The 13,381-nt window shown below is 34.2% G+C and overlaps 1 protein-coding gene across 2 annotated transcripts; it reads right to left on the bottom strand.

The window, feature by feature from the left end:
* Window positions 1-3,238: 3,238 nt before the first annotated feature.
* RAD51AP2 (RAD51 associated protein 2) lies at window positions 3,239-12,818 on the bottom strand. Of its 2 annotated transcripts, XR_001105189.2 has the most exons (4): window positions 12,756-12,818; window positions 11,508-11,597; window positions 11,116-11,202; window positions 6,683-6,755 (listed from the first exon to the last, which is right to left on the bottom strand). XR_001105189.2 is itself a non-coding variant. In XM_012438877.2 (3 exons), exons 1-3 carry the CDS (start codon window positions 10,686-10,688, stop codon window positions 3,756-3,758), a joined length of 3,450 nt encoding a protein of 1,149 aa, XP_012294300.2. In that variant the 5' UTR covers window positions 10,689-10,712; the 3' UTR covers window positions 3,239-3,755. The 2 variants fall into 2 exon arrangements, 1 of the variants encoding a protein (XP_012294300.2); XM_012438877.2 differs by lacking the exons at window positions 11,116-11,202; window positions 11,508-11,597; window positions 12,756-12,818 and adding exons at window positions 3,239-3,907; window positions 7,472-10,712 and having other exon boundaries at window positions 6,675-6,755.
* Window positions 12,819-13,381: the final 563 nt, after the last annotated feature.

The raw sequence follows: 13,381 nt of genomic DNA on the forward strand, positions 1-13,381 counted from the left end.
TCTGAGTGAGATGGAAAGGCTTTGGAAGGTTTTGAGCTGAACTGTGATACGCTACAACTTATATTTTAAAGAATCATCTGGTTATTGTGTTCAAAATAGACTGAAGGGGAGCAAGAACTTAAGCAGAGAGATCAATTAGGACTTAATTGCAATAATCCAGACAAGAGAAGCTAAAGGCAGTAGGATTGGTTGATGGGCCAGGTATGCGTTATGAAAAAAAAATAAGTGTCAAGGATGACTCCAGTATTTCTTCTCTGAAAGAATGGAATTGCCATTCACTGAAATAAGAAACACTGTGGAAGGAAGAGTTTGGGGACAAATATCAGAAGCTCAGTATGGGCCATACTAGCTTTGCAATGCCTATGAGTCATCACAGTAAGAAGGCTGAGTAAAAGTCATTAGTGTTGGCCGGGCGAGGTGGCTCATGCCTGTAATCCCAGCACTTTGGGAGGCCGAGGCAGGTGGATCATGAGGTCAGGAGATTGAGACCATCCTGGCCATGGTGAAACCCCATCTCTACTAAAATACAAAAAATTAGCTGCATGTGGTGGTGTGTGCCTATAGTCCCAGCTACTCAGGAGGCTGAGGCAGGGTAATCACTTGAATCCAAGAGACGGAGATTGCAGTGAGCCAAAATCATGCCATTGCACTCCAGTCTGGTGAAAGAACAAGACTCCGCCTCAAAAAAAAAAAAAAAAAAAAAAAAATGAGTGTTGAATTCAAGGAAGAGATCCACAGACTTTTTTTTTATTTAATTATGTGTGTCTCCAAATTATAAAATTACGGAAGAAATTAGAGATAGATCATGAGTTTATTATTTTGCCATTTTCCTGAGTCGGTGGAATAGTTTAGTGACTGCTTCTTTCTGAATATGCTGTGTTTTTAAAAGAATATGTTAAATAGGCTTATCTAGCAGGGATACTTTCAAACAATGATATGTTTTACAACAAAATAGGGAAACTATAATTTCAGATCCTCTTGATATCCCATTCCCTTTAATCTAAAAGGTTATTTTCAGCAGGATAAACTCTGCCACAATCTATTATGTGTCTATGTAAATGTGTAAGGCCTGTGTTATTAAAAAGATTTCCCAAAATGATGACTGACTCTATGAACATTCTTTTATGCAGCAATTTAGATGGAACTAAAGATCAACTTCACTGCGTATTTTGTTTTCCATTTTGCTTAACTAAATAAGGTTAAACAGATAATATTAACTCAGAGGTGTACATACTTAAGATACAGACTATCCACATAACTTTTTCAAGTTGATTTAACATAAGGCTCTGCTTCCCTTCTCATGCTCACAGTTATGCATCCAGAAGCTTATAACTTTAAACTGAAGTAACATAGAGTTAGTCTAAGATTGGATAAAAGCAAGTACTTTTAAAATGGCTTTTTAATCCTTTAAATATTTCCTCTGATCTGAGAGCATTCAACTTTTACATTTTAAGAACAAAGATAAAAAAAGAAAACGGTGGAGGAAGGATGGATATCAGTTTAAAATGTCTTCTACCATAGATCCCATACAGTCTTTCCAAACCTGGCTATGAAGACACGAAAACATAAGAAGAGCGAAAATGTTGCCTTCCTCCTACCCTCCAACTTTCTAATTCCAGAGAAAATAACTTACAGAACTAGGCAGGAGCGGGAAGGTGCTGTGTGCTTTTGTTGTGTATTTGGTTGGAGGTACTTGGGGAAGGAGTGCTTGAGGAATGACGCTAGCAGGAGTAAGTTTTGCATTTGGTAAGGTGTCATCCCTAGAAGAAAAGCTTAGAGATCAAAGTTAGCAAAGGGCAGTGGCATAGAAAACCATTGTAAGCAGCACATTATGTGCTAGGAGTTTAAACTTATCACATATTCAGTCAGTTCAGAGTATAGTGAGTAGTTGTAAGCGAATATACTATTTATTAGGGAAATATACTATTTATTATGAAAGAACCAATAGTGAGTGGTTGTAAGTGAATATACTATTTATTAGAGAAAAGATAAAAGTATCTATAAAAGCTTTCTTGGTACTAGGAATAAGACTAGAAGCACATAAACCTGTCCTAGGAGGTAGAGATTTGAGAACAAAATTTAATATTCACACGGAGTGACAGACAACAGGACAAAGGACTAAGGTTGTGAAGACAGATTTTGATTGTGATGAGATTTACCTTGTATGATTACAGAAAAATCTAACATGGGGCTAATAATGATAAAAAGAAGGAAGAAGGAAGGGTGGACATTAGAATTAAAAAAAGAGACATTTTTATAAAATTCATAAGAATAGCATACTTCTGAAAATAATCTAATGCAAAATCCAGAACAGAATTTCAAGAAAAGTCAAACATTCTAAATAGTTATTAACTATTGAGTAGTTGTTATGATCAGTAAGTAATTACTCCTTACTGAGTAATGACTACGTATCAGAGTTGTTACAATACGTGGTATTAGTTTATTTAATCCTCACAATAATCCCAGGAGATATTATGATCCTCTTTTTAGGAATGAGGAGGTTGCCCAGGGCCATAAAGGTATTAAGAATTCAAAAAAAACATAGCTAGTATGAGATGGGAGTAGAAATTTATTCCTTCAGGCAGACAATTAATAGGAGTATTGACTGGGGGCAGGTACTGTTCTAGACACTTGGGATATATCAATGGGGAAAAGAAAAGAATTCTGCCTTCAAGGAGCTTATATTCTAGCAAGGTATAAATTACAGTGAAAGAAGGTTATGAGTTCTGTGAGGGCAGAAGAAAAATTAGACTAAGATGCTGAAGTTGGAAAGTATATGGTGGGGGATGGAAATTAACGAAGAGAATCAAATTTGAGGTGGTTTCAGTGAGTCTGAGAATGTTTGCTTGTAATAACAATTTCATCCAGTCACATCTAGTTTGTTCATTAATACGTTTAGTCCTCCTTCTGCCATCAGATGCTTTCTGTTTTTTTATGCTTTCTTGATGCTTCTTTCTTTCCTTACATTTTGCTTAACTTGCCCATTTTTTGTTAGTTCTCTGTCTAAAGTATATTTCATTCTGTTGATGGTTATCATTAAATTATGTAAATCCTACATTTTTCTACCAATGTCAGCTATAGAAAGTAAGCTCCATAAGGCAACGTCTTATACATGTCTTCTTTATTCTATTACTCAGCCTGAGACAGTAGTAGGAGTATTAGAGTATACTTGTCCCATGAATTAACAAATTAATAGTAAGTGTTAACTACATAATCATAACTCTGCTCTGGGGTCAAAGATAAACTCTGGAAGGAAAAATAAAGATTAGAAAGTGAATGCAGGAACAAGTGGAAAAGAATGCTACAAAGGAGCGAGACTCTATGCGAATCGTAATACAAATGCTGTGACCTTGAAAAGCTTATTCATCCTCTCTATACCTCCATTTTTCCATCTGAAAAATGGGGGAAGCGATTAGAACAGTAGTTCATTATGAGTCACAGATCCTTTTTAGAAAATAAAGGCTATCAGTTTTCTCCACAAAAGGATTATACGCATATATCATGAAAAATAATAAGTCAAAATGTTTTATACAATCATGAAATGGCTTTAACGTGTACATTTTTATATGACATGAAAATCAACAAAATATTTTATACTTTTAAAGGTAATAAAATTATATATATACACTTGGGGGGGAAAAAAAACCTTCTCCACTTTATAATAAAGAAAGCCCCAAACCCCCAAGCTGGAAGAACATTTATCCAAAGAAAACAAAACATTTCTAGATGTTGTAAAATGTTTTGAAATATGAAAGTCAAAAATCTTCTTTTAAGTTTTCATAACACATTTGTTTCAGATAAGGATGAAGTTGTTTAACCCTTGCTTTTCTTGACAAACCAATCCTGATTGGCCTACTGCATGTCTTAAGAGGTCGTACTCTTGAAATGCCATGTGGAAAGTAACTACCTAGAAATATGAGACAATAAAAGAGTAAAAATTACCAGTAGTTCCTATGCCTACAAATCTTTACTTCTAATCATGATATTAGCAACATTTACTGAATATTTACTGAGCATTTATTACTTATGTGCCAGGCACTGTACTTTAAATGCATTATTTTACTTAATTCTAGCTCCAGTTTTAAAATATGAAAAATAAACACAAAAAGTTAAGTAATTTGCCCCATAAAATATAGCAACTAAATAAATTCAGCATTCCAATCAGGCAGTCTGACTTAACAACAATCACAACAAAACTGTACAGGTTTTAAAGCCGACTTGATGTTGTGGCTTTAAACACCAGATTCATTGTTCTGTTGATAGCTAAACAACTATGCTGTATTGTTAATGGTTACATGGTTTCTAATGGAGGTCATTGTCAATAATAGAACACAAATGTACTCCATCTATTATGCATCAATAGAGGGCTCTGAGTTTGAAGTTTTTCTTTAACATCACACTATATCATTTTCGAAGAGGTCCAAAACAGTTCATGGAGATATACATATCTGTTACTAAATCAGTTATGTAAAATCAACTACCTCTAATAATAAAATACAATATCTCTAACTTTCAGGGTTTTTTTTTTTAAATACACTATGGGGCACATATGTAAAACCAAAAATGTAAATCAAACTTTAGTGAATCAGTATGACCTCGATATAATAGCCTGTTATACTGAAAACAGTATAATCAAATGTTAAATGTGACAAAAGGTTAGCAGCATGATTTTTACTAACTGAACCATAAAGAATCTGTGTGTATACCTATGTAAACCTTAATGAGTAGAATACAGAGTTAAGCTACATGTATAATAGGGAGAAAAACAATATAAAATAGATATAAATCAGTTTATTATACTCAATTCAATATTAAAATTAGAAAATTAATTATAAAAGGTGAAAGGAAAATACATTGTTGCTAGATCCTTTTAAAACTTTGAAACACAAAGGGATTGTTCAAATAAGACAAAATTGTTGGATCACTAGATCCTCCATTGGTCTAAATGAAATATAAAGCACTGGTGAACTGGCTGGTTTGCATGTAACACGTGCTCAAAATAATTTCAATGCTGTACTTGCCTTCACACCACAGAGAGGAGAGAGAGATGGAAAGAGAGAAGGATCCATTGAAGATATTTAGTAGTCAATGGCAAGTTTAAGAGAAGAGGCATCATGATGGTAGGTAGGTGGGTATCAAAACTTTTCAGAATAACTGGGATTTTTCTGATGCCCTTAAAATCACAGTGTAGAAAGCAGGCACCCACTCTATCTAGGCAGATCATTAAAGTTCATTCTTATTAACCCCATTCCAACTTTTCTCTTACACTATAGACTTTAACAAGCCTCAGGAAGATCATTCAACATTTATGCCCTCTGAAAGTGAATACAAGACTACTATCCTAACACGGTATTAAATAATTCTAGCTGAATTCATACATTATTTTTCACATTTCACACAAATCACTTTAACTTGTGAAGGCAGAATCACATTGTTATATGGGTTTAGGTATTTCAAACAAATGTAATGGTTGCTTTTCCAATGTGCACACAATAGTTTATCTTCCTCCTACATTCATTTTTATTATCACACTTATAATCACAATGACAGCAGGGGTATATGTTCCTAATCTTCCTTTATTCTATATCAAAATATATTCTTAAACTAATTTCTTCCTTTCTTTCTGTCCTGGAAGAAGCAAACTCTATCCTTCCCAGGCTAATTCTTGCCATTCTACTTTTTGACTCGAATATTGTTCCATCAGTTATTTCCTTCATTCCAGGGAGAAGAGACTACCTATGGGCTTTTGATCTTCCAATGGTTTGATTAATTTTTAAAACTATTTCATTGTAAGCTAAGAAAAGATGAAAAGATACGATTCTGAGGTGACAATAAAAGTATCAGAGGTAACAGTCTACTGATTATGAGAATGCAGAAAAAATGTTTTGAGACATGATACATGACTTAAGATGTTTTAGTAAATATATTTCACCTACAGTGTTACTCTTTTTAGATCTAAACTTGTTGCATAATACCAGAAATTTCTGACTGGATTATAACTTTACCTAGTTCCATAATTTCAATCCTACACCTACCCATACCCTTGGCACCACAAGGTAGAATGAATGTTATACATATTGTGTTTTATTCTGATATTGTAGATCTATTGGGCAAAAGGTAGTGTTTAATTTTTCTTTAGTTGTATTTTTAATGTAATCAAAAGTTTTATAAAAGTCAGTCAAAAATCATGTTAACATGACTAAATGATACTTTTTTAATTTGCATAATAAAATCTCAACATAAAAAGATAACAATGAATAACAATAAAAAGCATACAGCATGTTCTATATGCTCAATATTCTCTCTTTATATATATTTAGATAGATAGACAGACATAATAATTGGGAATAACATCTCATCAATGGAAACTCAACTTAGCTAAATGCTTTTTTTGGTTTTGTTAATATCGCATACATTAGATGTATAAACTGGGCATATATAACACTTAACAAATAGTCACTTTAATACATCAATGCAAATATCTGAATGCAGTTTTAACTGTTACCCAATTTTTAATTATTAGAATTTATCAGTATAATATTAATGCTTTTAAAAACTGCTAAAACTTTGTATTTATTTTGAACAACTGGAACATCTACACTTTCCTCATACTAAAAATATCATAATGCAATAATCATCTTAGAAAGTATTCTAAAAAGTAACTAAAATATTACCTCCTCTCAATAAATAATTAAGTTCTTCTTTACATTCCTCATGGAGAAAAGCAGGTCTTTTTGTTAAAGGTCTTTCACAATCTACAAGTAAAGAGTGATATGTTACAGCAAAAAGTAACTTTTATATAAAGCATTAACAGTATAAACCAAATTATTTTTTCAGAAATATTTCCTTCAGTTGGCTCCTAATATTTAGAGAAATAAAGTAGGACTCTTTAAAGCTCCTTTTTAAAATTAACCAGTTTTCTTCAACTTCAGTATATGATTGAGCATTTGAATACATCTTCATCAGAAAATAGTGTGCACACAGCTAGCAGCTGCTGAGAAATTCAAAGTTCAAGGTGAAGCTGTCTCAAACATTCAAGAAAACACACAGACTCCAACTGTACAAGAGGAGAGTGAAGAGGAAGAGGTTGATGAAACAGGTGTAGAAGTTAAGGACATAGAATTGGTCATGTCACAAGCAAATGTGTCAGGAGCAAAGGCAGTCTGAGCTCTGAAGTACAAGTAATGATATGGTGAATGCTATTATGGAATTGACAATGTAACCATCTGAAAACAACTTTCTTTTTTTTTTGGTGTTTCAAAGGAGTAACTGCAGCTTGGTTTGAAATTTGTACTGTTTGTATCATAAATAAAGCTATGGCTTCTTGCTGGAAAAATAAAAGAAAGAAAATAGTATGCACCAATAAACATTGTCTTGCATTTTATACTTATCTTTCTTCTTTTTTGTCAAAATTATATATTTGGCCTATACAGAAAAAATGAGAAAGAATGTTTTAAAATGAATTTCGTACCATTCTCAGAAGTAGAATAAAGTAATTCTTCCTCTGATGTACTTGGATAACAACTCTCATTAGGAACTTCCTGTTCTCCATTATTAGGTACAGTTTTCCATTTAAATAAACTTTGGTGATTTTTACGCATATTAGGACCTGCTGTAGTGTCATGGAGCGAGGAAGATGCACTTATTTTGTTGACCACAACCATTTTCAAATCTTTTTCTATCTCCATTTTTACCTCCTCAGCATCATTATTTTCTCCAAAGTAATTTTCTTGCTCATTGTTTGTTTCCACAGTGCTTAGAATTTCATTTTCCTTACTAATTTCATGAAACATACAAAGTTCTTCAAGTACTAAATCAAATTTTCTTCTCATCTCAAAATCTTTTACTATTGTCAGAGCTTCTGTTGACAAATATTTAGCAGCTAAGTCCTGAAAACATTCATCATTCCCTTCACTCAGACCAGTTTCAAATTGATGATTAACATATAATGCAGAGTCATTCTTTTGATGAAAATGCTTTGAATTAGCTATCTCCCTTTCTGGCAAAATACTCTCGTATTCGTTTCTATCTGTTACATAATTTTTATTAACATATTTAGTTTCTTCCACATTTACTTCCTTACTTATTAATGAAACTGACTGCAGAGAAGACATGTCATCCATTGGAAAAATATCTTTCTCTTCCTTTTCTATCTCAGTATCTTTGTGAACTTGGAAACTATTTGATAAACTTTCAGCTATGACTTTTACTTCCTCTTTCAAAATTAAGTCATGGTGTTTTTCTTCTATTTCACTTAGCAAGTTCCCAAAATTTAGCACTTGAGTTATAGAAATGGTACGGGTCTGTTCATCACGAATTATGTTGTGGCTTGCTGGTATGGCCTGTTGCCTAACATTGCAGAAATGTTCAAATATGTGCTTACAATTAAAGGTACTGATCTTATTATGTCCCTGTTTTCTTTCCATATTTAAATCTTGGCTTTGCATATTTACTTCATTAAAATTTTCATTAATATATCCATGGTTGTTCTGTATAAATTGAGGACAAGACTTAACATGTGTTTTAACAGTACTAGAACTATACTGAGCCCAATTTTCCACATTCATGAGTTGTTGAGGACAACTCATATTCTTACAAGTAATTTCTCTTATTAAAGAAATTTTTTCCATGTCATCAAAGTCCGTTAAAAGAGGAATTTTTTCATATGTTTTAAAAATTGGAAAACTTGTATTTTGAGTTGTCATACTGAAGGAATTCATACGTTTTTTCTTAGACGCTTCAAAAACTTGTTCAGTTCTAAATAGCTTCCTTTTCTTTAACATAGGTTTCATATTATCTTCTAATAGTCTTGAAGAAGTTAAAATCCTTACTAGATATGCAGGATAATTTTCCACTATAATATTTTTTGGATACTTCAAATACAGCATCCACTTGAAAATGCATTCCTCTTCTAATTCAAAATCATTTTCAATCACAGTTAAAGAGTCAAAGTTATTGAAGCAAAAAGCTATGTTAGTTTTCAATGTAATATCTAAAGGTTCTATAACACTGTCTTGTAAATATATGCTTACAATTCCATTCTTCATATTTGTATTCATGTTTCTGGTTATTAGATTTTGAATACCAATTTGCTTTTTATACTTCAAAATGTTATAGCAGTGATTTCCTGAAATACTTTTATGGAAATAAAAAATTTCTATAATGAAACTTTCAAAAGGGTTGCTTACATGAAAGAATTTTTGTGTAGCATTGTATCTCAACTGTAGAATATTATCATTTTCTCCTTTATCATTTAACCAAACAGTCATTATTAAAGCTTTCTGATTACCTAATATTTCTCTTACGAGAAGCTCTGATTGTTCTTCATGCACATTCATGACTTTTGTACAGTGGTAATCTTCCTTGTTTAAAAGGTCTATTTCTAATAATAGCCAACTCCATTTTTCTTCAATTTTTTTCATATTTTCACAGTTAGTCTTGTAATTATTCATAATCCCACAATTTCCTCTATTTCTTCTCAAAATATGACTAATATTACAGTCCCAGTTTTGACATTTTTCCAATCTGGTAGGTATGTAAATGTCCAGACATTCTGCTTCCTCCCAATTTGCATTTTCTAGTATAGCAAAATTCTTTCTAGTGTCTCTTACATCACAGTGGATGCTACTGTAGTTACAGTAGTTTGAACTGATCAAGTCTTTTCTCTTGCAAGTATTTTGGCTGCTGAGTGACGCGTAGTCATTTTCGTAACATTCGAAAAAAATATTTTCCGCTTCTACAATTTTTTTATCATTCTGTAAGTTTTTCTTCTTAACATCAGGTCTATTTTGGGACCAGTAAATGTTTGCGAAATCCCTAACATATGTCTCTTTTTTGTCATTCTTTTCCTTTGCTATTTCCTTTAAATAGACAGAGGACATTTTGCTATTTAAGTCCGTTGGAAACTGAGGGACAATTATTGTGCTGCTATCTCTAAAATAGCTAGGTTTGGCAATTTCCAAGCTGGGCTGGTTTTGAGATTTTGGTATTTTTAGTGCGGATGATGAAATGTTATTTTCTTTTTTATTTGATGGTATAACACTGTCAGCTTTACAGCTGTTCTTAATTTCATGAAATGGTGATTTAGTTTCCTTGTAAAAGGTAACATCTAAAAATGGATTTTCTTTGTGAACATTGTCTCTTCCTTGGACTAACTGCTGTTTTCGATTCTCGTTTCTAATTCCATGTATATCGTGTACAGAGGTGCTGGGCAGAAGTTGACTAAACCCTGCTTTGGAGCTATCAGTGTAGTGCACACTGAAACTCTCCCTGTCAGGCAGTCCTGGCTCAGACGTTCTTGAAGCCCTCAAATCAGAATCAGAACTTTGTGAGAGGGAAGCCTGCAAACAGCTACTCATTTGGAATTTGTGATTTGGACATCCCAGGTTACCTATCTTCTTCCCACTGACTGATTTCTCCACACATGAGTCTATGGAGTTATCAAAAATAGCATTCGTTGAAACAAGGAGCCCCTTGAGGGGTCTGGGCGGCAACTCCCAGACTTTTTCCACCTCAGACAAGCGAGGCACCAGAGGCAGTCGCCAGCCCGCCTTAGAGACACCGCCTGGCTCCTCAAGACAGAGCCGCTTGCTACCGGGTGGTTGGGAATCCGGGTCCTCAGGAGACGTTAAAGAGGAGGCAGGCTCCCTGAGCTCCGCCACCCGCGGCGTGGGCTGCGGGAGCGACATGACAGCGAATGGAAAGGATCTGTCGGAGTCCCGGCCGGGCTCCGACCTCTTAAAGGGAGGTTCTGGCACCGCCCTGGTCACGCCCCTGACACGCCCCTCGTAGCCTGACCTCAGCCTGATCTTAGGGGTTTCCCCGCCCCGAATCCGCCCCCCTACAGCCCCGGCCTCAGACACGCCCCTCCTCTCTCAGCCCCTCTCCTCCCTGCCCCCACCCATGCGCCCCGGTTGTCTCTCCGCTGAAGCTCGGAGCACCCTGGACCGTTACATTGTCTCTTTTTAGCGCCTTTTTCTAATGCCACGACCGTAGCGGGTCTAAATGCTTTTTTTCCGTCTGGTAGAACGAAGGGGAAAAGTTAGAATCTCGTACTTAAAAAAAAAAATGTGAATGGTAACAACTTTATTTTCTAAATTTTGAAATTCTGTTTACCTCAGAAACGGCATCTCTACAACGCTCGAGTGACTCGTCCAGTAAAATCCTGTAGTTCTGTCGACACCAGACCAAATCTCTCTGTGACTGGAAAAAAATTTTAATCGTTCTAGTGACACTTAAGATTATATTAATATTTCAACTTCACTAATAAAGTGTGTTTTGGGGGAAGAAGGCACTGGTACTTAATAGTCTGACAATCTGAGGGAAAAATGTGTGGAAATTATTATCCAGATAATTATTATTCTTCACTTAAGACTGTTAAAAAAAATAGTTTACGATGTGCTGTGGTAATTTCTTCTCAAATATTGTGGATAAAATTATTTAGAGATAAAAATTACATGTTTGAACTACTCCATTTAGTTTAAACATAATACAAGTCTGACTCATACCTACTAACAAATTTTTCGATGCTATTTCTTGGAGGTTTTTTTGAGAATCATATCTTCATGATTTCCAGTCAATTCTTGTTTTTGTGAATTCTGTAATCATAAAGAAGAAAATTATTTTCAAAATATTATTATATACATGTTTATTTAAAAACATGTAATTACTGCTCAGTAATAAACACCTCAATCCCCTTGATGGTTGTTTCAAGCTTGGTATGTTTTATGATAAAATTTATAATAACTACAATAACATGCAACCAGAATCCTAACTTCAGAACCCCTGGGAGCATAGATGGCAATATATAACTAGCCTTCTACTTTAGGTAATAAGATGCTCGCCAGTTTCCTGTCTTTTAAATACTCCTAGATACATTGTGATTACTTCAGTGTAAATTCCTCTAGAGAAATGTTTACTTAAATTTGTAGAAAGCCCTGCAGCATAAGCATTCATTAACACTATAAATAAGAATGTGGCAGTGGTTCAGATTCTACATCAGTGAATTCTCCAAGTTCTTCTTCTGTGTATCTTATGTTCTATTGCTTTTTTTATCCCAGATTTTCCACAAATCTACATTCCTTTCTAATCCATTCTTTTCTATGCCTATGGTGAGCCCAAAGGGGTGACTTGTATAGCTAAGGTGTATGTAACTGGTGCACTAGTGTGATATTAGGAGCAAGTTTTTTTTAATCTGTAAAGTAAATGCCATTGATTGTGATTTCTAGTCTACATTGATCTATAACTTGGTGCTTGATTATTTCCTCATCTTGCTAGTTTGCCCAAGAGCACATTATTTTTTATATCTCCATCACATCATCATTTAACAACTCTACATTGTTTAAGAGTTAAAATTCAAATAAAATCCAGAAGTATTACATGTAACTCAACAATTATTTGACTCCAAGATACAGAAATGTACAGTTACTTTGTCTATCCTGAAGAAACTTACAGCAATGAAGGCCAAAAAACGTCTTTTTTTGCATTTACTTATTTAAACATACCAATGGCCACTGCCATTTCAAACAATACCTATTGAAACCACTATTTATGTGGGGTTTTCCTTTATTTTTTTTAAATGCTACCTAGAAAATAAACCAGTTATAAGTGAGAAATGCAAAAAACTTGTGTCTTCAACTTATCATAATCAAAATATAAATGAGACTTGTCCAAATCTTACCCCTGCCTCAAAGCCCATTTCAAATGTCACATTTTTCTGTATCACTTTACCCAACCCTTCCTTTGAAAGTTCTTACCTTCCTTAATAAGAGTGAACTGAGCTTTAAGGACAGCATCTATCTGATTTATTTTAGCAGGGTGTCTTCTTATAGTTCAACTCTGAATGAATAAAAGGATTAATGAGTTCATGAGATAAACCCCATACTGAAGATATGACACAACTTCCTATTAGAGTTCAATCAGAAATTCACTCAATATCTTGAGATATCACATGTCTAACGTCCTTAAGCATGGTATGTCACGTCCTCACTGCTAGGTCCTACTTAACTCTTTCAGCTTCTTTTAAAAAAAAAATGCGTCCATGCTGCCTACACCAGAATGTTTATTTTCTTGCTCTTTTATGCGTATTCTCAAAGCCCTTCACTTTCTCCTCCTGGCAAATTCTTATTAAGCCTTAAAGGGCCCTACTCAAAAATTACCTCTACTGTGAAATCTTCTCTTCCTCCTCCCTGCTGTATACAATTCCTGGGCAGAATTACTTGAATCTACTTCCTATAGCAATTTATTTCTAACTGTAGAACACTTAAAATGTCTTATTGTACTGAGTTGTTTATATGTCCCCTCGACTAGACTCCATTAATCAGGACAAGGATTTATTAATTTTTGTATCCCTGGTGCCTCTAAGTATCTCAGTTAATTAGAA

This window comes from Aotus nancymaae, unplaced genomic scaffold (assembly GCF_030222135.1).
Source record: "Aotus nancymaae isolate 86718 unplaced genomic scaffold, 86718_ANA_hifiasm-v0.15.2.pri h1tg000057l, whole genome shotgun sequence".
Classification (NCBI taxonomy): domain Eukaryota; kingdom Metazoa; phylum Chordata; class Mammalia; order Primates; family Aotidae; genus Aotus; species Aotus nancymaae.

What these genes read in the sequence shown, in the direction of transcription:
- RAD51AP2 (XM_012438877.2), bottom strand. Translation starts at nt 10,688, where the DNA reads ATGTCGCTCCCGCAGCCCACGCCGCGGGTGGCGGAGCTCAGGGAGCCT. An exon ending in TTATTCTACTTCTGAGAATG is followed by an intron (nt 6,756 to 7,471) that starts GTACGAAATTCA and finishes CTTTACTTGTAG; the next exon opens with ATTGTGAAAGACCTTTAACA. An exon ending in TAATTATTTATTGAGAGGAG is followed by an intron (nt 3,908 to 6,674) that starts GTAATATTTTAG and finishes TCATATTTCTAG; the next exon opens with GTAGTTACTTTCCACATGGC.